Source organism: Diceros bicornis, chromosome 3 (assembly GCF_020826845.1).
Source record: "Diceros bicornis minor isolate mBicDic1 chromosome 3, mDicBic1.mat.cur, whole genome shotgun sequence".
Classification (NCBI taxonomy): Eukaryota; Metazoa; Chordata; class Mammalia; order Perissodactyla; family Rhinocerotidae; genus Diceros; species Diceros bicornis.
In genome coordinates, this window is record NC_080742.1 from 14,254,148 (window position 1) to 14,281,782 (window position 27,635).

Consider the following 27,635-nt stretch of genomic DNA (forward strand, 5'->3'; position numbering starts at 1 on the left):
TTCTGTATATAATTTAGCTGTCTTTAAATATTAAGTAATCTTTTATACTTATCATAAGTATATTCCTGAACAGAGGGAGAACTATTTTCATTCTAAATTTATAACATTTTTGGAAGCTTAATTATCATACTTGAAGGTCAAATGGTGCTTTATTGCAATAAAATACAAAAAGTAATAAAGAAATTATTCCTGGGGAGATGAAAGTCTAGGTTCATAGCTCATTAAATGGTAACTTCACAGACCGTGTATAATTTGTCATATTTAGCTTTGGAAGTTTCATACATTTGAATTTCAAATTAGATGAAGAGATACCTGAGGCAAACTACCTAGGGCCTTTGAATTCTAAAACAATTCAGGAGATATAGTTCCCATAACATAATAACTTTATTTGTAAGAAATGCCTGTCATCATATATATAGTGCTTGCCTGACTCATAGGCTTTTGTTTATAAAGTAATTAATAATATTAACGCAAAGTTCATTAACCACTCTCTCAATTCATTTTTAGGCATTCCTTCCTTTTTCTGCCCAGCATATTGAAATCTCCATCCTTTGCACTGAATAATTTATTGAACAAGTTGGCTGAAATATATTTTGGCATCACATGATTACTTAAAACTTTCCTTTCGAAATAAGTCACTTGAAAGAAAAACACTTTGTCAAAAGAACAACCTTTGGGGGAATTAAACACAACCTTGTTCTTTCTAACGTGCCTGTTTTAGGCTGCCGTGATCTCATGAGATGCTGGTGGGCTCAACCTTTGAAAGAGCATAAACACAGAAATGCTTTTTAAGAAATGAAGCTTTTCTTTACTTTCAGCATGTAATTTGTCTCTTGGACAGATTGAATCGATGACAGGAAGAATTTCTGCTTAAATTTAATATTGAGAAACCATATAATGATCCATGTTTATGGTATTTACTAAAAACACCCCAAAATTTAAGCTATTAGAATGTGATTAAGAAAAACATGACTGTGAGCTCCGATATCCAAATGAAATCGTAGAAGCTAATGTGGAATTGGAGGTGTTTGCTTCAGCAAGTTTCTGATCTTCCATTTCTGTCTGCAAAGCTCAGCTAGTGCTCTCTTGGCAGCATCATAAGGACAAATGATTAATTATAGCCTGTGAGATGCTCTAAATAATTAGAGGTAATAGAGAAAATATATTTAGTAAATGAAAGGTAATTTTCACAGAGTAACTCTATCCGATGCCAAGTGATAGATATTTAAAATTAGTTGTGTTTAAAAGTTTGGAAAGGAGTTGATAAGTAGTTATTTTCATAACATAGTGAAGGTCAAATTAACCCAGACTAAGTGGAAAATAATGAGCTATTAAAAAAAATACCTCACCCCACCCCTCCGAAAATAAAGATATTCCTTAGGAAGGCACCTGCAACTCCTGTGACTCTAGAACCAGCGCTAACACACAGCTCTACAAGGAATATATTTTTTCAAATAAATTTGAAAATATCTTCTAAACACTATAATTTGAGTTTCTTTTATTTTCAACTATATTAGCTTATCAATTTAAAAAATTCATTCCTGTCCTTTTTACATAGTATATGAAATCTTAGTAAAATTACGTAACTAATCTTAAGGTACTTGATATTTCCTTAGCATCTAGGAAAATATTTGGCTAAGCAAAGACCTAGAATATCACTGAAGCATTTTATTATTGATCTAAAGCTTTGTATTCTGCCTAAACAAATAACCTGGGTGGGTCCTGCTGGAGAATTTGGAGGACAAATAACTTTTAAGTGGCACAATCACAAGCATAAAAGGAATCCAGAGAAATAAATCCCAAGTGCACGTTTATGAGTGATTTTGACACTCTTAAGAATATTTATTACCTATCTAGTATGAAAAGATTGTATTATGCTTAAAACTTTGTTTCCCCTTTTTTCTCTCATTTACCTGCTCTCTCTCAGAAGGTATTTGATTAGTGGAATTATGTAGATCCTCATTTATTAATACTTTCCTGGTAAAATTGCTAGCAATTTGTTTTGATAATTTAAAAATTTTAAAGGTATTTGGCTTTTTCAACTAAAAACAAGTCAAAGTGTGCCATGCCTTCATTCTTAATCCTTTGCTGGAAATAGGCTTTTAAAAAACATGGAGGCTTTAGTGAGATTCTATCATAATTCTTATATTCTGTTGGCTTGCCTTTACTTTATTTTTTTACGTGAAGTAGAATCTTCATTTTAACTTGCCTGTTTAGCATTTCATATTTTATCTGCAATTTTGACTAGGTTGATTCATTTTGATGACATTTGGCCTACTCCTTGAAGTAAATTTTTTCTGTAGTGTAGGGTATACAACCAATCATTTTTGTGACTCTAGGACTATCCAAATTTGTTAACAGTTCTGTGTTAGGATGAAAAGTGAGTTCCTCACAGTGTCAAGTTCTGTCCAGCCTTTATGTATAGTCTCCTGGGTCTCACCAGTGAAGCTAATTCAGGACCATGTTATGAAGCTTCCCCCTCAGTGATGTCTCTGGGTACAGAACCACTCCAGGCTGTCTTCTCCTCTCTCCAATTCAGTCTCCTCTGACAGCTAACAGGGCCCCCACCCCCAGTGTGTCCATACCTGTATATACCTGTGGTTGAGCCTCTGACCTGGTCTTCTTCTTACAACGTGGAGATGCCTGGAAGAAACTGGGATGTCTTTTACACTTCTGTTAAAGGTTTGTTCTATCCTGTTTCCTCCAAAGCTAAAGCCTACTTCTTTAGGAACATTTTTGTTCTCTCTCATTCTTAGAAACAAAGCTTCCCAGTTTAAGCCATTTTGCTTACTTTATGTGGTAGCTAGAGCCAGTCATGCAGTTTCAGATTCAAAGGAGCTGAGAAATTGGACCAAGGTGAGTGGTGGGGTGGGGGCAGATGAGGGTCCTTGGAAAGGCATAGAATCAGTAACAGACCAAGGACATATTGAGATAAAAACATTCAAGCAATCTAGAAAGATGAGTCAAAACTATTTCAATGGCAAAGGAGCAGAAAAGAAGTAGTTGGAGCTATGTCACTGGGTAAGCACTTGGAAGGTTGACAAATTAGGACCTCTCTGAAGCGTGCATTTTGTATTTAATAAAGGAAAGAGTAAAGACCTTTTTGCCAAATTCACATAATTCAAGAACTTGGTAATTCATCTGTTTTAGTAGTATGAGGCAGAGTGGGTACTATCCGAGTAGAAGTGTAATAAATGGTGTTGAATTATATTACACTTCTTCAGGCTACTTATTCTACTTTTTCTGTGGTACATTTACCCCAATAAATGTGGAAAAGATGGTGTACTTCCTACAGGCTTAGAAAATTTTGTTATGCTGCATAAAACTAGATTGATATAGTCACTTACTGAGACTTCCTAGGCCCAGAACTTTACTAGATTTTGGACCATATTTACACCACACGTGTGAATATTTTTCAAGGACATTTCTACTTTTCCTTTCATCGAGTTTACTGTGTACTAAGTATGTTTCTCTTTTTGAGGAAACAATGTTTAGTTATCTCAGACTGGATATTTTTGTTAAAAAGTATTGAATTGAGTTTTCCTAACTAGTGACTTAAAACATGATTTATATTAAATCCAGGTGGATACTTATTAGATGTTTAAACTACCCAGACTACTTACACTAAAGGACTTTTTCATAATGATGTGAGTATATTTTGGCATTTTTCAAAGGTTCAGATCTTCAATTGTTCATTTTCCAAAATATCATAAAATATATAACAACTAAGAAGGAACTTTCAATTCAATTCAGTTATTTATTGAGAATCTATTGCCAGCTTAGGCTGGTGTCTCAAGTGGGCATATTTTCTGCCTTTGAGGAACATATTTCTTCTTGGGAGAAAAGGCATATACTTAACACAGAGAACAGTTCTACATGCTGTAAAAATAAGGGCTGGATTGTATGATTAAGACTAATGGCTTTTAAATTTGATTTTATATCAGAATCAGCTATGGAGGTTTTTAAAAATACAAATTCCAAGCCTACACTTGCAGAGATTCTGACTCAGTGGGCCTTTTCTAAATGGCCCTCCCCTGATAATTATGTTGTAGATGGTTCAGTGAAAGATGCCGTGTGCCAAAATAACTTAGAAGAGACAGATGTCAATTTGGATGGACTCCTTAGATTAGAGTAAAACATCTTATAATTTATTCTCTTTATTGGGTCCAGGACTTAGTCACCAGAGTCTTTTAAAATCAAGTGGGTAACTTAACTGATGTCTCTGCAGATATTTTGTTATACTTATCTAGCCATTGTACTGACTAATAAATATTTCTAATTAATAATTGCCATAAATTTTACATTTAATTTAACTATTTCCCAGGGTTTTTTTTGAAGTTACATATTTTATAGATATCAGTGTTATTCCTCGCCTCCTTAACAATTTATCCCATGAATAAAGAGAACCCCTTTCATAAGGTAGCTAATGTTGGACATGGTAAACTACCATAATATCTTAAGAAACAAAGCAAACAAAAAAAAAATCCCTTTGGTCCTACTCGCTCGTTAGTTTATACAAAATCTCATTTCTTGTCTTTGCAGTGAGCCTTCTTGAAAGAGCAGTCTGCACAGTAGTTCAGAATGTGGCCTCTGAGGCCAAATTCTCTGGGTTCATCTACAGACTGTGCTTAACACAGTGCCTTGATAACAGGATGTTCTCAATAGATATCAGCTTTATTAGGATTATTTTGGTCTCTCCTTCAACCTTCTTCTCTCTTAAAGCTCTCTGTTTTCCTTATTTCCATAATGAAATGCGTTCTTTTTTAGCCTCCTTTGCTAGCTCCTCTTCTACCAGTTCCTCGAAAGCGTGTTTACCTCTTCATTTCACTTCTTATTTTGTACCCTACCTTCTCTCTGAGTAAGCTGGTCTTCTTCCATGACTCCACCACCTCCTGTGCGATGATTCCCTAACTGACATCCAGTGCAGATCTCCCTCCTAGCTTTTGATCCACACTGTCCAACAGAAGTGTAATACAAGCCACACGTGTAATTTTAAATATTCTAGTAGCCACATTTAAAAAACAAAAAGAAATAGGTTGAATTTAATAATGTATTTTAACAGAATATATAAAATATTAAATATCTCAATATAATGTAGTCAATATAAAATTATTAATGAGATATTTTACATTATTTTTTTGTACTAGTATCCAAAATCTAGTGTATATTTTACACTTATAGCACATCTTAGGTATTGGAATATTTGGTCTGTATTAAGATTTTGTAAAATTTACAGTTGAAAACTAGATTCATATATCCAAGTGTTCCATACCTACTTAAAGGCTTCCCAATAACTGGATGGGATATCAAAAAATTATTTTCCTTTAATATCCACAACCACCTTGACAAAATTTGTCCATCTTTTTTTAGAAGAGTTGATGTAACTTTGATACAAAAGCATATCAATTTCAAAACTACATGTGTCCAAGTAAATTCATTTACTCTTGTGTCAATCTAGTATTATTACCATGGGATTCACAGGGATATTGCATAAATTGAAAAGCAACTTCAAAATTATCAATATCAATAAGACATGCTTCAAATTTTTCTTGATGTTTTTTGCAGACAATTTAGAAAATGCTGTCAATTGCAATTGAAATCTTCTGCATAGTGATTCATGTTAGGACAATGTATAAAATCATTATTTATTTGTATTTTAGAGGTTTCGATTTCAACATGAGTTCTCTTACTTTTCCAACTACTGTGTAAATAAACTCTTGCTTTCCTTGAAGCTTCAAATTCAGCTCATTCATATGCCATGTGATCTTGGTGGTGGAACATACATCATTGTACCATGTTTTTGGCGTTGATTATTGGATAATTAGAAATTATTCCTTTTGTTTCAAGAACATCTTAAGTTAGAGTTAACAGTTCAGTAAATCTTTGTAAAACTCTTCTACAACTTAACCAATAAGCGTTGGCACAAAACACAAGGTCATTAAATTTTTCTACTGTTCTTTTTTAAGTTCCACAAACTGGTGATGATTCAGAGCATTTGCATGTATATACTAACTGTATGCTAAGAACTGTATCCGTGACACTTTCCATAGAGTATGTTTCAAAAACTGAGCACAAGTATTTTCAATAGGTATAATATGGTGCTATCAAGCAATAAGACAAACATCAGTCTCTAGTTTTAAAATGCTGTCTCGATTTTTCATCTAACATAGCTGAAGCACTGATCATCGTGATAGAAACTAATTTTTTCATATCTAGCTGAAATTCTTCAACTGATGTAAAAGATTTTAAAATATCTATCTCATGAGTTCTAATTTTTAGATAGTGAATTGACAGTATTTCTTCATAGATTTGGAAGTCCTTTGAGAAAAAAACAGAACCAAAGTATTAATTGGGCAGTGTCCCTTATTTCCAAACTCTTGTCAGAGTGCCGAACACATATTTGAACATCCACTCCTTTGCTCATAAATGTTCAGGAGATCATCATGCTTTCATGGTAAAGTCCAAAGTCCTTTGCATTCATTTCCATGATCTTGTCCTCCTGCTCTTTCCAACTTCGCCGTTTCGACTCCCTCCTCTTAAACTTTCATCCAGTCATGCTGAAATTGCTGTGGTTCTCCCATTCTCTGTACCATTCCACGTTTACTCCAGAAAGAAGCACCTCTCCTCTCCCCTCCCTCCACCTATCTTCCTTGTACTAGTCTTTCAGAACTCAGCAGAGAAATCACTGTCTCTAGGAAACCTCTCCTGACAACTCTCCTCTCCTGGTCAGCCTGGAATTCGTATCCCTCCCTTGTCCCTCATTTCACCCCAGCACCCTCTGACACGCTACCGTAGCACTTATTACACTGTACTGTAGTTGTCCTGACCAGGTGGTAAGCTCTTTGAGGGCAAGGATAGTGCTTTTTGTCTCTATTTTCCTTATACCCAGAAAAGCCCCTAGCATGTAATGGTGCTCAGAAAGGGTTTTGGAATGTCCATTAACTATCACATCACATTTATGTTGTGTGTTTCAAAGGATACCTGACTGACTGTGTATAATAAATAACTGTGCTGTGTGTAAGGGGTTCCACTCTTCACTTTAGGAGTAATGCATTACTTGTAAATATGATAACCATATAGTGAGTTAGATATCTTAATTTAGGAAGTTTATTGGCATCTTCCTCTTACGCCTCTAAAAAGCTTGTAGGCATATAATTTGTTTAGTATGACCTCAGTTTTGTACTTGTATTCATGATTGTTTAATACTGGATTTTCTGTGTGTGTTGCTAATCAATCATCTTTCCCTTTTTCTCTCTCGGTCCAGCTCCAACAGAGGCCACTGTGCACCCACATCTAGGTAAGTGATTAACACCCAATGTCACTAACCTTAGCACTAGGTCTACTTGTTTCGCTCCTCTGACTATGTGGGTGGGTGATATAGAGGTGAGGAAACTCTCTGCCCTCTCCAATTCACTGATCATTCATTGAAATCAGACTCAGGTCTAGATTATGCTTGATCACGGACCTCATCGAAGAGAGGATCGTGCTGCCCAGCTGAAGCTAATGGGAGGACTTTTGAACCCATTTGTATGTTCATCCTTGGGATCATGTTGCGTGTGATCTTTTGACACGGTGTTCTAATGCTGAATTTTCCCCAGAGCTCCTACCTGTCATAAATAGTAGAGCACAGAGGCAGTGGATAAGGAGCTATGAGTGTGGAGGAATTAAAGTCATTTCAGATTTGAGATATCTGCTCAAATTAGTACTGGGTTGTAAAAAGAGAAATAATTTGGTCATTTCTTCAAAAATTGAAATGAGGCTGTTTAGATAACTATATGCTTTGTTTAATGGCACCAAGTAAAGGTACCACCTCTCATTTTTCTTGCAATCTTTTCTTTTTTTTTTTTTTTAATTTTTTGTTTATTGCAGTAACATTGGTTTATAACATTGTAAAAATTTCAGGTGTACATCATTGTACTTCTATTTCTGCATAGATTACATCATGTTTACCACCAAAATACTAATTACAACCCATCACCACACACATGGACCGAATTATCCCTTTCACCCTCCTCCCTCCCCCCTTCCCCTCTGGTAACCACCAATCCAATCTCTGTCCCTATGTGTTTGTTTATTGTTGTTATTATCTACTACTTAATGAAGGAAATCATGCGGTATTTGACCTTCTCTCTCTGACTTATTTCACTTTGCATTATATCCTCAATGTCCATCCATGATGTCACAAATGGCTGGATTTCATCGTTTCTTATGGCTGAGTAGTATTCCATTGTGTATATATACCATATCTTCTTTATCCATTCGTCCCTTGATGGGCACAATCTTTTCATAGTGCCCTGCACTTAGGAGTCCACAGTTCTCGAGGCAGGTTTGTGTAGTGGTTAAGAGTACAGATTCTGGAGCCAAACTACCTTGGTTTATCTTGCCTTCACCGCTTGCTAGCCACATGACATTGAGCAAGTTACTTAACCTTTCTGTGACTCAGTTTCCTCATCTGTAAAATGGGAAGTAATAACAGTACCTACCTCCTAGGGTTGTTATGAGGATTAAGTGAATTCATATTTGTAAAGTGTATAGTCAATGCTGTGATAGTGTTTGGAAAGAGAGAAATACGTGAACAAATAATGATTGAGGCTTACCCATGCCTTCGTAAGAAATTCTCTGAAAAACAAATGATCTTTAAGAGTTAAATTTCTCATTAGTGTCAGTGAAGACGTATTTTAAAAGCAATTTCCTAGACTATACTCTTCAATAAGAATGCAGAGAAACCCTCCTGGCTTGCCCCAGCCTTTTCAGATGTCTCTCACTGTGGGACTTGCAGATGGGTCAGTTATTTTTCTCTTGGGCTTTTCCTTTCAACCTATAAACCCAATTAATTTATTTTTTCTCTTTAGAAAATCTGCCTTGGGAACCTCTACTTTTATGTAATGCTACAGCTTGGGGCTCCTCTTCTTTGGCAGGCAAACGCAAGCCCTTAGAAGCATGCCTTCTGGCAGCCAAGGCAGGCGGGTGACCTGCGGTGGCCCAGCCAGGTCTGGGCCAGGTTGGGTATTTGAGAGAGCTGTACCCCGTAGGCATTTCAGGCGCTGCATCTAATCACTCAGAGGAATCATTAAGTCACTCCCTTGCACAGAATACATCACAGTGTTCTCTCCAGTGTAATCCATATTCTCCCTGCTGACGTGCCTAAGGCTTTGAGTCTCAGCAGCCATTTCTCTCAAAACATGCTGATTCACTGGTTTCCCGGACTTCATTATGTGCTTACCTGCTGGCATACTTGGTATCAAGAGGGTGGGGATGGCTATAGGTGGCCATGTCACCAAAGAGAATTTGAAAGTATGCTTCCTGATATTTGGAGGTGATTAATTACCCAGTGAGTTCAATGAATTACATTCGAGTGAGCCAAAAATAAAAAAAAGGTAAAATATCACTTCTGAAAAAAATAAAATTTTGGTTATTTTTTGTTAAACAGATCATATGATTTGAATTTTTCCAAAAAGTATGTAAACCAGTTCAAACAAAATTGTACAGGCCCAGAGAATTTGTATTAGCTGAAGCAAACTTCCCAAGCAAACCATGGGAATCAGATGAGAGGGTTTTTAAGCACTAAATTAATTTTTTACAACTTGAGTAGAAATAATTATCATTTTTCACACAATCTTAAAAGTGAGCCCACTTACATTGTGTCTGGCCATGAAATTGTTTTTATTGTCCACTCTCTATTCAGTGGAAATATCATATATTCTACAGTTTATGAAAACATTATTTGCTCTTGGCATGCCCCAAATTCTTCTAGAGCTTAAAAATGGGTATTTAATACAACCTCAAGTGTAGTGATAATATATTTCAAACTATAGATATTTCCCTGGCATTTATTCTGACTTCTAACATGACTTTACTTGAGAGTTTTACTTGTTTGTGTAGGTAATTTCTTCTGTGCAGTTCTGAGGGAAAAAAATGTTAAGAATTTGAAACACATTGAGTAAAAAATGAATGAATATAGAGAATGAGAGGAAGCAAGCCAGGGCAAGAGGGACAGTAGGACAGCGAAGAGGAAATGGGTTAGTAAATACCAGCAACGTTAGCGGACAATATATAGCTAGAATGTTCCGTCCCTTTCTGTGCTTTAAAGTGAGTTAAACGCTGAATCTGTTCTGGGCGTGTAGAGCTGTGAGAGGCAAGTCTTGTGTGACCCCTCCCTGTAAGTTAGTGCTGATCTTGGCTTCCTGCTTCTCCTGCCTGGTGACACTTTGGTAGGTTTCTGTTTGGGCCTCTGGTTCCCAGACTTCGAGGTGTCTAAGCAGCAGAGCCTTTCCCCTTATCCCTTAGTAGTTTAGGGGCAAAACAAATATAATCAACTGTTCATTAAGTTCAGTTTTAATTTAAAATACTGTTTTTCCTCATAAATGCAGCACGTTAACCCTTTTGTGTAGCTTAATCTATTGTTTAGTTTTACTTTAATTCTTTTCTGAATACTTTACTTTTCTTTTAGCTGAAATACATAGCGACAGTATTATCCTACGAGATGACTTTGACTCCTACCACCAACTGGGATTGAATCCAAATATATGGTAAGTTACAAGAATATGCCTCACTTTGGTTTGTTTAATGAAAAAAAAAAAAAAATGATGCTGACTGCTCCCTGGAGCAGCTGCATAAAATTAGATTGCTCATTAGCCCTAAAGTGTCAGTGAGAATTGTTCAGCTAGGGAATCTGGCTTAATGTAGACTGCATAAGCCTATTTCTTGACTTCTTTAAGAGCTGAATCTGGGTGTCCTTCAAAGCCATGGGTATGGTTAGATGTTTTTTCAGTTGTACAAGATCTTCACATAGAAAACATGCTTTAATGTGTCTAATAATTGCATTTATGCCAAGTAAAAGAAGGGAAATGGTTTATCTGAAATGAGAGATGATTTCATTCATACTTCCAAATAACTCCTAAGTTATTGGGTCACCTCATTATTTATACTCCAGTCTCTCTTTTGAAGGCTGTTTAGGTGCAACTCTGTGGGATTTTTGAGGGCAAAGAAACAATGAACCAAAACTCATTCATTAAAAACCTGTTGAATACATAAATGGCTGCATAAATTTGTTGGCAATTTGTTGTACTTTTGCTGACTTCAGAGAAATAGGTCTGTCGACCCAGAGCCACAATCCAGCTGCATAATTTGACAGAATATCTGAATATGGGTTTTCTGTGATAGTAAATGGTTTTGTATACACAATTAAGAGTTCGAGATAAATTAGAAGTTCTGATGTAAACTTTCAAGTTGCAACCAAAATTCAAGCAATACTCAAGACTAGAAAGAGAATAACCATTTTATCCTCAAATGTCAGCATATGTTGTTCATTTCTGTTCTTGTTTATTTTCACTGTTCAACAAATATTAAGCAATAATTATTTTATTTATATAGTAAGTTAAAAAGGGGTACGGTTCCTTCTCTTAAATAGTGTATAGCTTAGTAGAGGAGACACTAAAAATATATTTTTAAAAAGCTTATAATCCTAGATAGAAATCCTTAAGTCTAATAGAGTGATACAAATAACATATCATAGTTCCAAAAAAGGAGAGATGACTTTGGTGGGAGTTTTTTGGAGCATGTAGCCCTTGACCTGGGAGTTAAAGATGACATATAGCTATAGAGAGTGTTGGTGCTTAAATACTAGACACAGGAACTTTTTATGTCTTTTCTAGGAAGAAATATAGATCTAGATGGTATAAATATACAAAGAAAAAAATCAGACTTGACAGAGTCATAAAGTCTCATAATTTATATGCCATTTAAAGAAATAATTTATCAATAAAATTTCACTTCCTTGTGAACATATCCTAAATATAAATTTCTTAAAATAAATTGAAAATCTTTGTTAAGAAAAGGCTAAAAAAAACTTTCTAAGCACCACTTTTATCCAGGAAAAATTCTCTACTTCTCCTGACATTTGGCTTTTTTATATTCCATTAATATAGACGTTATCAGATGATTTGTTTCTTTCAAGGCAAGTTCATTTCTGTCAAGCTAATTCATTTTCTTCAGTGAGTTTACTTGACAAATATGAAATGTCTTTTATGTGGTTCAAATTCTGTTGTTTTTAAAATCAATAAACGTGATCGATTTTGCTTCACCCGTTTTCGTGACTGATCTGATATATGCTTTCTTGACTGAAGTTATAGATTTTGTGTCCCTTTTACTTAAGCTATAGTTTTTCCTACATTTTTAAAAAACTTTTTATTAACTTTAAAAAACCACGTATTTCTGTCTTCTAGCAAATAGGCTTCAGAGTTATTTTACTTTATCCATTATTGCCCACAATCTCCTTCATCTAGCCTCTTTAAGATTAGAAAAAACAACCAACCAACTACGAAACTCTCATCACTTGAGAGATGACATTGTTGAACAAAGGGTGGCTGAGGTTCTGAGGTCAGGCCAGTCTCATTTGACTCTTGAGCCACCACTTGCCCTCTGGATACCTTGAGAAAGCAAAAAGCTTGCTTCACGTCTCTGAACCCTGTTTCCCTGTCAGTAAAAGTGAGGCAAATACTGTCTTTACAGCATTGTTTTAAAGTTTGATGAGCCTGAAAAGGTCTGGCCCCACGCCTGGTGAATTATAGGTGCTCAGTACAAGTTAGTTCCCTCTCTTCCTCCCTTATTCTCTCTCTCTCCCTCTCTTTCCCTTTCTCTCTCTCTCCATCTCTTTCTCCCTCCCTCCTTCCCTCCCTTTCTTTCTCCTATGGTGTATTTGCACATTGGTCTCCTTGTCCTCCTTGCGCATTGTTTGGGCTCCTCTAAGCCCAGATATGACCGAAAATCATTATTACTAAAATAATCTTCAGCCAGTTAATTTAAATGAGTCTCCAAGTCTTTCCACGTTGTATTTGGATGAAAAACAGACATCAAATTAAATATATCTGTATTATTATATTAATGAAAATACATTATAGTGGAATCATAGAGAAGGAAAAAAAAAAGAGGGGATCAGATGCTTTAAATCCCTTAAAAATAGACATAAACTCCCTCAAGTCAGAAAGCAGCACCCAGTGAAGTCAGAATTTCCAGTGAATCATTTCCAGTAAAGTAACAAAGCCCTACTTTGTTTTGGAACCTCACAGGCAGTTCTCACTCTCCTGAAGTCTCTGTTTTCTTGGTACACGTGTTGGCACGTGAGTTTTGTCCCTTACAATATTGTCTTTGATTCTTTTCACCCCACAGAGTTAGCAACTCCTGGGCAACTGTGTAGTGGTGTGGGAGGGAGAATCCTTGCTGCCCACTCCATCACTCTGTACGCTGCCACACACCACCGGACAGAAGCACGGTGCTGGGAATGCCTCTTTTAGCCCAATTCCCATGACTAAATACATCACCAAATAATTTGCCGTAAGGGAAAGGTGTGCTACTTTTATGAGCATGTTTCTTCCATGGGGTTCAAAAAGCATCATATGTATTATTTAATTTATAATTTTTGAGGACAAGCAAAAGGAGAAATTAGGAGACTAAAGTCATGTCTGTGCAATATTGGAGATCAGATTAAAAGTTAAATCACTCAAAACTTATTTGTTTCCATTAACTTCATGTAATGAAACCAACTTTTTTCCCACTCCATTTCATGTAATTCTGATATCCAAGTTTGTTATCCATGTACAAATGTTTATATAAAAACAAAGAACATAAAATGATATTACTATTATTACAAGTGAACATAACAGCTAAGTTACTATTCCAAGTGTTTGACAGCAGTCGGAAGAGAACCAAGAAACTTTTTTACATCAACTCAATATTGAATGTACTATCTATCTACTTACTTTAAATATTAGATTTTATTTAAAAATTGATAAATGTACTTGGCGAAAAGTCCCACAATATAAAAAAATAATAAAAATAAGCCTTCCTCCCACACTAGACCTATATTCCCTTTGTCCAGAGGCAACAACTATTCACAGTTTCTGCCAGTTCTTCCAGAAATTGTTTATGCTTACACAAGGGTAGCAGTTATAAATTCTGTCCACAAACTTGGGTGTCAGAGAAATAAAACTTTAACTTTATTCTTTCATAACCCAACTTAATATCTTTTTATTGTTCTCCCTTCTACTAGTGGTAGAAATGTAATTTCACTCACCTTTGGCTTGCCCTCTCCCACTTTTCTGATGCTGTAACTAAGCGTCAGAGGGATTTTTAGTGCAAAAACAGGGAGTAGGGTGGGGATGCACCTCTGGTCCTCCCATCTGTTCCCATCTCATCTAGTCCTTGATGACTGGTCCACACAGAGAGGCTTTGTCCTTGTCCTAACCACTCCTTCAGGGCAGTGGCTCTGTTTTGATCCCTGCTTGAGGGCATGGAAACTGTTCTACTGCTCCTGGACCTAGGCTATGGGCCACTTTGCGATGCTACACTCTGGTGTACTATCATGCAGCTAAGGTCCTTCTGCCTCCCTGAGATGCAGAGCAAAGTCCCTCTGCTCTTTTCCCCCCAGATCTCACTGCTAAGGAAGTGGCCCTCTGTCTCCCCACTCTCAGTGCTCTGATTGCTTTGTTTGAATGACAGATGAGAAGTAAAGTTACAAGTAAAGAAAACTACAAAACCCCTTTATGGGAATATAGTGGCGACTCAGGCTTGGCGAGAGTGAGACTTCTGCACGTTAACTTTGCCCTGATGCTGGACCACATGCAAGTATACCTCTGAACCACAGCAGTAACTTTATCAATTCAAATGTGCCCACAAGGGTGAGAGACAGTGTGGATGGAGTAACACCAATTTATCAGCACTGCTGACAACTCTCCATTATCAAGTGTGTTCACTACTATTGCACTACGGACGATGGATGGGATCAGTTAGTGTCTTATTCATAAAGAGACAATCCTCCAACCAAAAAAAAAAAAAAAAACAAAAGGTGGGAAGAAAAATCTCACATAACTAGATTTAGAGGACTATAAGGACCTACAAATGTGCTTTATCTTGTTAAAATTTCACTTAAGCATCTACTACTCATACATTAACAATACTTTTATAGTTCATTTTTATGAATTAAGATATTTTAGTAGAATATAAACACTGCCAGTGTTTCATACAAATGGAGAGCGATCTTTATTTTTTTATTAAAAATAAATATACCTAATAAGCAAAACTGGGAACATTCTGGGTATCCATCAACAGGAGAATGGATAGGATACATCCATATAATAGAATACTACTCAGGAATAAAAAGGAATGAATTACTGATAGTTGAAACATCATGGTTGAATCTCAAAAATATTATGTAGAATGAAAGGAGCCAGACCCAAAATAGTTTTTACTCTATGGTTCCACTTATGTAAAGTCTAGACTAGGCAAAATTATCTAAAGTGCTAGAAATTAGATCAGTGATTGTTTCAGGGATGACAGATTGACTGGGAAGGGACTTGAGGAACTTTCTGGGGTGATGAATATGTTCTCTATATGTTGACAGGGCATGAGTTACACAGATTTGTGCATTTGTCCAAACTTGAGATCTGTGTATTTCACTGTGTGCAAATCTACCTCAATATAAAATTCCAACAATAATAAAAACAATGAGAAAAAAAATAAGAAATAGGCGATATTTCTGATTCATAACTTGGAGTTACAAAGAGTTCAGAGAGAGAGAGAGTTAAAGGAACTAAAAAGTGAATGAATTCTTAAAAACGATTTAAGTTTTCTTAAGAAGTGTCTTTACCCTCCAAGCAATTACAAAGTCAAGGAGAAATCTTTGTTTTGCTTGACAGATTGTCCCTTTAATGCTTGTTTTCTGAAGATCACAGAAGGCATCCAGAGCTATAATATCACCAGGCTGTGAGGTTCTAGTGGGAAACATGGGACTGTTAGAAAACATAATGACAAATGGCAGCCAGATGACAACAGATGTTTCCCCTGCAGCACAATAATAATAGCAGAGATGTCCTATTCAGCAGAAATCAGGGAAGAACAGGAGTCACTCCTCAGAAGAAGCATCTTAGCTGAGTAAGTTGTGATGCCACCAGGGATATGAGACGTCAAGAAGAAAGACACAGATGAAGTTGTCTCAGATCCTGTGGTACACGAGACCTCTGTCAATTGGTTTGTCAAACAGAAAGCCCCACAGAGTATAGCTAAGGAAGCTAAAGCCATGGCTGGTATTACATAGGATTGCTTGAATCAAGAAAAGGCTAGAACATTTCCATTTTTGTATGTAAAAGATCATACTACAGGACCAGGGAAACAGAGATCACAGACTCTGCTGCATCTCATATTCTCTTGAAAATACTCATTTATTGAAGCAATTATTCTGAAAGGAGCAAAAAGATTGGTGATTTGGCTTATTGAAGTTCATCTTCTTTGAGAAAAATAGGTGTCTGAACAAAGAATATGAAAAGACTGAGATTTGAGGAGGCAGGGTGAGTCATTCTAGCTGGAGCTTTATTCAGTGATTAATAGCATAGTCCATAAGAGAAAAGAAGTCAAGGAAGCAGTAAAACTACTTCATAGTTCATTAGTATCTTGGAGCCCTCCATAAAGAACAAAAACAGAATTCATTTAGTAGCCAATTGTGAGAACCACATTATAAGTGGAGTTTTGGGGTAATCAGAAAAAGGTAAGACTGATGAACAATGTCACTGGGAAAGAAACCGGATAAAAGTATACCCATTTTGCTCAATGTCCAGCAGGCCCATGGGCAGTAAGCCTGGAAGACAGTGCTGAGCGAAGGGGAGCGCTAGCCGTGGGCGCCAAAAGCTCTACACCACTGCTGAAGGATTTCCAAGGGATTGTTTTTATAATGATGCTCACCTAGAAGACATATGACCTAATAGGCTTACCCAGCGTAGCATGTAGCGTAAACCTTACATTTTTTTCAAGAGCAGGTGAGTAAGGGAGATCGTGAATAGATGAGAAAAGTCAGGCAAAATAAATACTTTCTCTGATGACATACCTTTGCCAGAACCTCTAATGTATTGGTGTATTTTTGAGTTGTGGAATTATAATTTGATTTTTAGGGTTTAATGGTCCAATATTCTGATCATATGTGCATCTTTCTCTACTTTTTCTCTTACTTCCTCCCTCTTGACTTCTTCACCTCTTTCCACTCTCTCTCGCTCCCTCTTCTCTTTTGTTAATAACTTGTTTCTCTTATTACAAAACTCTCCTCTAACCTTCCTCTCTTGCTTCCTCCCCCTCCTTCCTCTTTTCTTACCTTGATGTAATTGCTCTGGGGAAAAGCTTCATCTACAATAGAAAGGTTAACCAGGAGGTGTCCTACTAATAAAATAAGGTGTGAATCTGGAGGCTTATTATTTCCTTCTTTAATCTCTGTTTTAGATGACAGAAATAAGAGCTCACTCAATGGAATTAAATGTCAAGTACATTTGAAACAAGTGAGAAAATATTTCTTCAAGCAGCATGTCGTGGAATTCACCATAGTAGGAGGTCAGAATATTGCGTGCAGTCGTAAGATATTAAAAGGGTTATTTTTAACCCAAATAATATTTGTCATTCTATCTGTTAACAAAAGAGAGATCAAATTTTTGAACTCCCTAGGGAAATAAGAAGAGCTCTCTTACCTTCCTGAGTGAGAAGTAATGAGAAAGAATGAGCTATAAATGGAGTTTGTCATTTTCACGTTTAGAGCTTGTGTTAGCTCCTTAGAAAAAAGGCATGACATCGTTGAAGGTGATATTACTCTCAATTTTATAGAGTGAACTTTCCTTGCTGTTTTTATAAAAATACTCCATGTTACAAAAAGAATAGAATTTTTTGAGGTTTTTTTTTTTTTTTTTAAAGCTTGATCTTACACAAGTAAATAGTCATGCCCCCTTTATTATAAAATATGGTCAAAAGTTGAGTGTTCTGGTTGTTGAGGATTGAATGGAAAGTACAAGGAGCTCCAATATCTCCAGGAGTCAGCTGACTGCCCAGCTACCCAATGGCCCACAGGCTCCCATTTACTTTGGTGAATTCACCAGTTCATGATCTGGCCATGCCTTGCGAGCTCACACATCAGATTCTATCAGCACAGGCCGTTTGAGCTATACCTGGGGGAAGCGACATGTTATCTTTGAGTCAGGAAGTTTTAAGAGATTTTTCTTTTCTTTTCCTTTTTCCATTTTTAAAGTACTTTTTATAATCAGAACAAATATGAAAATTATTTTAATATCTCCATTCAGAAATGCTGGTGAATAGAGAGATCTGAGTTATAGAATGGCAGATTGCTTCTTCCGGGACTGAGTCCCAGACACTGACTCCTTCAGAGGCAATAAATTTTGGATAGATAATACAGTGTCCTTGGTCTTGGGGACAAACGGCATGTATCTGAAATGAAAATTTGATGATAACTGATTGTCAGGGAGTTTCCAGGTGATTAACTTGTTTCGGCAGAATGCCTGGCTAAAGGCTGAGTGATTTCACTCTGATCTGAGAAGAATGAGCCGTGTAATTAGGCTGCTCTTGAGAAAATAATATTTCAATTATTTATTTATTCTTATCAGGATGATGTCACCACCAACCATTCATAAATCTCTGGTTGTGCAAAGGAGCTCAGTTTTCTCATTAATCCTCCTCCTCCATCCTGCCTCCTGAGTGTCCTGTGTGAGTCACCACAGTACGTGGGGACCTGGGCTCCGGGGACATTTCACTTCAGCTTCCTCTGTGCCTACTAAATGGTTGCTTTGGCGTGTTTTCCAGTCTAATAATTTTAAAATCAGGATTAAAAACATAATTATACCTTCAGAAGTGTACTCTTCACAGCACAAATGCACATAGAATTCTTTATCCCAACAAAAATAGGCACCTAAATAATGAAAAACAAAGATAGAGAATTGACACCAAAATAACAAGTTTCAAAGTGCCAAGGGGCTTGTTATAGTGAAAAACAAACTGTGGTTCAGAGCATCTCTTCTTCTTTTATGTTTATGACTTGACTCTACTTGTGTTGGTCAACAAGTACCTGCCTTTATATTTATTGATTCTTTTATGTTTCATTAGTGAAAAAAATGAGAGTGCAATAGTGTCTATATAAAATAGTGATGAATTATCCAAAATTGTACATAAGCAAAGGAATATTGAATTTACATAAGCAAAGGAATATTGAATTTGATTATGTACTTCAGTCCAGCGAATTCATTCTTAAAATTTTCTATGAATCCCATGACATTTTTCTTCTTTTTTACATTTTCATTAGCAAAACAAAACCCTTTTATCCTATAAATGAAAAAAGGAACTTTTAAGAAAAGCCATTGTAGCTTTTAAAAATACTCTGTCAGTGGGCCGGCCCTGTGGCTTAGCGGTTGAGTGCGCGCGCTCCGCTGCTGGTGGCCCAGGTTCGGATCCCGGGCACGCACCGACGCACTGCTTCTCCGGCCATGCTGAGGCCGCGTCCCACATACAGCAACTAGAAGGAAGTGCAGCTATGACATACAACTATCTACTGGGGCTTTGGGGTAAAAAATAAATAAAATTATAAAAAATAAATAAATAAACTGTCAGTAAAAATGATGACAGACGTTTTTAGAAATGCACCTTGTTTTTGTAGAATTGGAGTTCTTTTCTCCTACTGGCTGTGTTAGAGTGGAGTGAGAAGAATATTGGACAAGGCTTCGGGGAACCTGAACTCTAGTCCTGTTTCATCATTTGTAAAATGAGGGGGTGATGAGACCCGGTGATGTTTCAGGTGCCCTCTAACTCAAATGTGCGGTGATCTGTGAACTCTAGTAATGGATAAGCTTCATGTGGAACCTAAGCGTGTGATAAATAGGTTCGGAGAGGGCTTAATAAATTCAGGCGTTGCATGGTCTTGGGCGATAGCAAGGTTTTCCCTTAAAATGTCTTTTGATCATACTGTTTATGGCAGAATATATTTTGAGGTGGGCTATTTGTATGATGTGCCATAGTATTTGTCAGATTCTTATGTTCTGTTTTTCATACTGGGAAAAAGAAAAAGAGGTGGAAAAATTTCTTAGATTAGAGAAATATTCAATATTACTTTTACTATTAGGCAGAGAAGCAATTCATTTCTAATTCTTAGCCTGGGAGGTCACATTCCTTTTTAAATTGAAAAACAAGAGTCTGTTTAACTGGAATTATTTAAAATTTCCTTCTTCCCACCAATCTATGAAGAATATGCTACCTAAGTCTGCAAAGCCCATCATTTTCTTGAGAAAATTCAATTGTGAGGCCACAGTTTAAATGTTAGGAACAAACACCTGTTTTTTTGCTGTGAGACTGAAGAAAATTGGACTGCTCATTATCCATCAAATTGAACTCCAGTTCTTAGGAATTCGTAGAACTTTTCCATAAGGGAAAAGTAGGATTTCAGACTACTAGTATTCTTCACAGAGAGCACCCCTTGGGGTTGAGGACCTAACTCTACTCAATCAAGTTAAACTGTTAGACACAGAGGCATTCTGAGAAAGAGAGGAGGATCGGACTTTAAGAGCACTTAGGTATTCTTCTAAATTTTGGAGTAAGCCAGAAATTACTTTTCTTGGAATTGGGATGTTTATTTACATGTATAGGTTTTTAAAACTCACCTTGTCTTTCTGACACAGATCACTGTTTTCTTCTGGGAATCCATGACCACTAGTTGCCCTTTGTACTGTCTGGTCTCTATCAGGATCATTGTGTTCATCATGAAATTATGATTTATCTTTTTCTTTATGATAATAGCATTCATATGTGTAGTTGTACAATGCTTAGGTTTAATGATAGAAAACTATTAGGAAGGTCATGTTATAAATTCACTATTAGGAAAGTCACGATGGGCAGCACAGTTTGTTAGGAACATGAATAGAAATGAACACACTGCCAATAATCATGGAAAAGTGAGCAGAGATAGGCTCGGATTGATACACACTAAAGGGTCACAATGATGGTTAGAGCTTTCCGAAACCAGACTAAGGACAATATGATCATTCCCCAGGGATCCATCCTTGGACCTCTTCTCTTCTTACTTTGTATATCCTCCCCTCTCCCTCGACCCCCAATAATATACACTTCTGTGATTTCAGCCATATCCTAAACTGTCATGTCAGTGCCGATCTCCTTTCTCTAAAGGTCAGATACGTATATTCATTGTCAGCTGGTCATCTCCAGTTGTCACCATAACCAGAGAGCAGTAAGTTTCCAAGCCCTGTAATTCTCTAGAGCTGTGGTGTCCAGTATGGTGGCCCCTAGTCAGATACATCTGGTGAGCAGTTGACAATGTGACTTGTCTGAGTTGAAATGTTCTGTAAGTGTAAAATATACCCCACAATTTGAAGACTTAGTATGAAAAAAGAATGTAAACTATGTCACTAATAATTTTATATTAATTGCATATTAAAATATATTGAACATATTGGAATTAAATAAAACGTTAAAATTAATTTCACCTGTTCCTTTTTATTTTTTAATGTATCCGTTAGAAAGTTGAAAATTACGTATGTGGCTGACATTACATTTCTATTGCATAGTGATACTCCAGAGTGTGCCCACCTTTCTCCATCTCCACCTTATTTCAAGGCACTATTATGTTTTACTCACGTTACGTCAATAGTCCTGTCTTTTCTGCCTCCAATCCATCATTTGCTAGAGTAATTTCCTTAAAGTTGGATTTGTGTCATGACTTTGGAAACAGAATAATGCGAGTTTGAATCCCAGTTCTATAACTTATAAGCTGGGTAACCTTGGACAATCATTTAATATCTCTAAATCTCAGTTTTAGCATCCTCTAAATGGGGATGAAAACAGAGGGAGAGGGTTTTGTATAAATTAATTGAGGTATTGCATGTAGAGCTCCTAGTACAGCACCTACCACTTGGTAAATGGCACGTGAGGCCTTCCGTGAACTTGTTCCCACTTTCCAGCCCCACCCCTCTCCGTGTACCAGTATGGTTCCAGCCATACTAACCCACTGAAGTAGCAATTGTACTTATGTCATAATCTCTACATTCTTTGTGCCCTGTCACACTATCACCTTTTTCCTTGCTTGAGTAACTCTTATTTCTCATTCAGGACCGGTTCTGGGACCACCTTCTTTGGGAGCCTTCCCTTGCTTCCTCAGTCTGAGTTTGGTACCATCACAACCAGTGCATACTCCTGTTATAAGGAGTCAGGAGCTATGGAAAATATGATAGGTATTAGAATTTGCAAGCCCTGCATCCAAATTGCAACTCTGTCAACTTCGCAGCTGTGTGATTTGAGCAAATGCTTAGCTTCTCTGAAGCTCAATTTTCTTATTAGGAAAATGAGGACACTGATAACTATCTTATAGAGAGGTTGAAAGATTTGAATAGACTTCAGAGTATCTGGCACATAATAGAATGCAATAAATAGCTATCATTGCACTGGCATCCTGTATTGTAATTATGTACTTGTTTCTCTGCGTGTCCTTCTGGAATGTAAACTCTTGGAAGAAAATGACACTGTTTTATTGGTCTTTGTACCACTGAAGCTCACCACAGTGCCTGTAGGTCCTCAATACAAGTCTGTTAATTACAAGAATGAATTAATGAATGATGAATGAATAAGTAACACCATTGGCAGCTAAGAATGGGTTGGGTTTGACCACCCAGAGGAATGGGCGTTCAGGTTAAATTATAATAAATTATGTTGACAAACTCAGTCAGACTGTGAAAAACTCAAGCAAAGGACATTTAAAAGACCTTGGCAGGAAGCTGACAAATTTGTTCCATCAATCCTTGGTGAAGCCATTTTACCTCCAAGTAGCACCAACCCAGTGAGTAGTAGCTGATCATTCTAAATCTTTAAGTTTCAACAGGGTACCACTGCCTTTATAAATTTTAAGTTTATGGAGCTATAAAGTGCAATGAAGAAGAGAAACGTCTGGAGGGATTGTTGAGCCAAATGGGAGAAGAGCTCTATCTGTTTGCTTTTTTCTTGTGTTTACTGGTTTTCTAACTCATGTTATTGCACAAAATAGAAGTAAGTAAGTTTTCTCCAAACACATCAAACATCTGTTGTCTAATCACCGGTTCCCGAATGCCAGTCTGTAGGCCATCTATGTTAGAGTCACCTTTAAACACTATACAGATGTCTAGGCTGCACCTGAATCCTATTTAATCAAAACTGTGGGAGAAGGGGGCATGTAATACATATATTTTATGGAGATGATATTTTTCTGATATATGGTTGATTTGGGGACTCCTGATCAATATTTATAGATAGAATGATTGCTGCGGGAATTCAAACATCGGGCCCCAGACTTCATGTCAGCAATGATGTTTTTAGTTTAGAGTCACTAGAGGAAAATGGCAGATAGCCATTGTGAGGGTTGAACGTTCTTTTAATTTTTCTTTGTCAAAATTGATGTTTCTCTCAAGCCATTTCACAATGACTTGGAGACCAAATAATCCTCATCCTAAGTAAGAACCCCACTGTAATTTTTGTGCTACTTCTCTGTACTTTTATCACAATCACACTCCTTGGAAAAAAATAATGTGTAAAGAATAGAAAAACAGTAGTAAAAAGTTCATATATTAGGGTTTCTGTGGGAAAAAGAAAAACTAATATACCAGTTCTGGATGAAAATGGTAGAAATCCATAATAATAATAATGATGAAAATAATAATAATAATAGCAGCTAACACTTACATTGTACTAGGTATGTGCCAGGCACTGTTCTAAGTGCTTTAGACCACAGGATTTAATAAGAGTTCTATTTACAGAGTTGTCTTATATTCATTCATTCATTCAACAAGTATTTATGCAATACAACATGCCAGGCGTAAAATGGTGAATAAGAGACATGTTTGTTGCCCTTATGAAGCTACTACTATGTCTCTTCTAATGTCAAGGACAGTTTATTAGAATCTTGCTTCACAGTAATCAAGAGAAGATTTAAATCTCCTGCTGAGATTTGTGATACTTTGAAATACTAGCATTTTAAATTCCATATCAGAAATTATTCTGTTTATTCTAAAAAAATCAAAAGTTCTTGACATTGTTGATCTCCTTGTGCGGGAACACAGCTCAAGAGATTATAATAATAACAATCATATATTCCGTGCAATACACATATAGGAAATACATCTCTTTGTTGGGTTTTTACTTATTTATTGTGCTTCTGCCTCTTGGCTTTATGGCCTATCTGGTATCTCTTCACACTATTGTCTTCTTTCTCCTTGAATGGGAGTTTCTACTGCCTCTTTCTCTGAAGTTAGCAAACAGCTGAAAGGGCATAATACGATGATCTCCAAAACAAAGGGCATAGTGCCCTTTCCAGAGTGTTTGACACTTGGAATGTGAAAGTCTTTTGAAAATGTCCTTTCTGCATGAAATACAGCTCTCATGTGGTTTGAGGTTCAGACAGAGGAAACATAGATCTTTCTTTCTGCATGTTAGGTATGTAATGATTGTAGGTTGAAATGTCACAATGCAGAGCATTGTAAATGTTGCTGTAAACATGCAAAGTCAAATCCAGAATATTCGTACCTTCAATTTCTACTAAAGACATGAATAAATTTATTTTTGAAATTCTGTCCTAAAATTTTATTACCATTTCATTTTATAATAATAAAGCAGCTAATTAAATTATTTTTCAGGTTAACATATTAACTCAGTATCCAAAACTTGCTTGAATTAGAATGTGTGTATAGTTCGTATTAATATGTACAATAAATATAATCTCATTCCATTATTTTTAGCATGGTATATTTTGTAGACATGCACATGTATTTGAGAACAGTTACTTTAAACATTTACAGTTGTCATACCTCAAAAGAAAAAGATTTAAACTTTGGAAAACATCTTTTGATTTCAGAGATAAGTTTTTAGTTCATTATATAAATGTATATTACTTTGCTTATCTTTAATATTTGCAAACATCCTTGTATTGGGCATAGCACATTTTATATGCAATTATTGATAACAATACCATCTGCCATTGTTAAGTGCCTACTATGGGATTGGTTCTGTACTCTGTTTTATGTACACTCTCTCATTTAATCCTCACGATAACTATGTGAGATTTAGGTTGGTATTAGTTTCCTTATTTTACAGGTGAGAAAATGGAAACTTTCGTGGGTTAAGTAACTTGCCTACCATTGCGAGTAACTGAAAGAACTGGAGTTTAAGTTCAAGTATTTCTGGTTTCATGTTTCCTTAACATATCACAATACAAAATACAGTTACCTACCTCGAAATGTTGGTTTGAACTGAATAACGGTAACCATTACATCTTTTCTTACGTGAGCAATAAACCACTTTGTGCTACTTAGTACACAGACTGAGGATGTATTCTGTGTTCCCACAGGGTTCAGTGTAACAACTGTGAGACTGGAGAACAGTGTGGTGCAATTATGCATGGCAATGCTGTCACCTTCTGTGAGCCGTATGGTCCAAGAGAATTGGTAAGTATATGCTATTTATGTACATTATTCCAAATACATTGTCTTCACTGAGCTCTTTGCCAACAAAAGGTTCTCTTATGCTCTTACAGTTCAGATAAAAATTTACAGTATTATTTATGAGTCCTATTACACATATCTGAAAATTGGGAGCAGTGATTTTATGGTTTATTTTCAAATGTAAAAATAAAGAATTCAGTAATAAAATTGGCAGCATCAGTGGATCTCCTTAAACATGGTGCACCATTATGATTAGATGGCTTTTTAAAAATGTGAGTATGACGTGTGACATATGATGTATGTGACACACATCTGTTATATATAACATATCTAAATAATTTGTGACTCTATAAGTTCTTAGCTAAAGCTTTACTTTTAAACTTTTTATTTTCTCCTTGCAAGCCAAAAACGTTAGATAAGCAGTTTTATCATGTTATTTTTAACCTTTTTTTCTGACCACAGAGGAACTTGAATGAATTTTTTTTAAGTGAAAGAACACACTGAGTTAAGCAGTTTTTTAAAAATTTTGGTTTATGCCAAAATGTTTAGGAGCAGGTTATTTTCCTTTAGTTTAGACTGATTAGACTTTGCTTGCCAAAGATAAGTTTTTGGATGGTATGTAAAATGAAACATGTGCATTCTAAATTGCAAGCAGTGAAAACATCAGCCATCAACGTGTGGCTCATGAGCCTTTTGTTGTTACTTGGTACTTCTTCCTGGTGCAAAGACTACGTTCATTTCACATTCTTGAAAAGGGGTAGAAAAGCAGTTGTTGTATTATACCCCTGGCTCAATTTCTTTGCCCCGATGTTCTTCTCGCAACAGGTGTTATGCTGCTTTGCTTCTCTGTTTTTTGACTTGAGCTTCAGTGCTGCTGCTTGTTTTCTCCCACATCTTCCTTATCATGGGGCTTTTAGTAACAGGTTGTGTTTTTTCACCTGTGTCACACATTATGTTCAAATTCATTAACTTTACAAGTGGCTGAAAGAGTGGCTTCCACAGTAAAAAAGGGGGAAAACTAGCTAGGCAATTAAAAGAAGATTTAGTTATCAAAATGTGAAAGTTAATTAATTTTTACAACGTGGTCTTATTTTATGCTGCTTGAATACCTCTTTCATGGCCATGGATACATTTAATTTATTAAAGATACAAACTTCAGAACATTGATAAATTGAAGAGTTTTTAGTTGAAATTAGAACACAAACAGAATTAATTGGATGCAAATTAACATAATAGGTGCGCATAATTCAAGTCTCGCAAGGTGTTATAATATTCCTGCAGATAAATGTGACTCTGGTTGTGAAGTCCTTCTTGAAAAAATAGGTTTGCTAGTACATTTTAAATAATGTACCATGACTGAATCAATTGTCTATAAACCTTAAAACAAAATTAAATTTTTGCCATAGTTAATTGAGCTTAGAATAAATGCCTATTTTAGAATGTTCTCTCAGTAATATTTCTGGAAATGCTTGGCAAGTCCTTTTTTTGTTTCTAGTGACTAATAGAAAGTAAAAATATCTAGGAATATAATGCCAAATTTCATATTTCTATAGCATAAAAACTGAAGTATTTAGTTTATTTGATACCATGTATATTTAATCCTGATTGTTTCACTATATGTCAGCTTATTTGGCATTAAAATTTAAACACCTAATAGGCTAGTTTTGAAGTATATTATATAATTAATGTGAGATTAGCCTTTCAACTAAAAAGGAAAATTTTCAAAATAATTATCTTCATCTAAGAAAGAAAAAAATATATGCAGATTAATATTCCCATCACAAGTATTTCCCTAAGAAGAATGGTGTTGTAGATTCAAAGGGAATAGGCTGAAGATACATTGACAATGATAGGGACGGCACCCACAGTTTACAGGCTAGCAACTTCTAATTTTCAATAATTTTTATACTGTGTTGGTGTCCCAGGAGCAAAAATATATATTGTATGCAAGTTGTGTTTACAGAAGACATTAATTGAATGAAAAGTGAGGAATTCAGTTGTCAGTTACCATGCTATTAGGTTTACTAAAATTCAAGTATTTGTGTAGTGCTTCAAAACTGAATCCAGTCAAAACTGTTGTGCATAGGAACCAATGAAAGTTATCTGCCCCTGAACATCACTTTTTAAAAAATGCTTCTTATTTTTCATAAATCCAATTCTTAACTGAAGTTGTGAAACAGCCATAGACAAAGAATCTTAGTAGGCTAACGCTTTATCTTTTAAAATGCCAAAAAAAGCATCTCCATTTTGTGAGTTTAGTCAAATGACCATTTCATTTCAATAAAAGCAGAGTCAGTGAGGTGTGTCTGCTCTGCCTGGGCTCACTACGTGTTGTGTTTTCATTGTTCCCGTGCT

General features: G+C 36.1%; 1 protein-coding gene across 2 annotated transcripts in view; it reads left to right on the forward strand.

The window, feature by feature from the left end:
- The window catches only part of RELN (reelin), a 485,778-nt gene that overhangs the window by 220,797 nt on the left and 237,346 nt on the right, over positions 1–27,635 (forward strand). For both annotated transcript variants that reach the window (XM_058523829.1, XM_058523821.1), the window contains exons 5-7: positions 7,265–7,297; positions 10,451–10,529; positions 25,187–25,283. In XM_058523829.1, the coding sequence (XP_058379812.1) occupies positions 7,265–7,297; positions 10,451–10,529; positions 25,187–25,283 (209 nt within the window). The remainder of the gene's footprint in view (positions 1–7,264; positions 7,298–10,450; positions 10,530–25,186; positions 25,284–27,635) is intronic.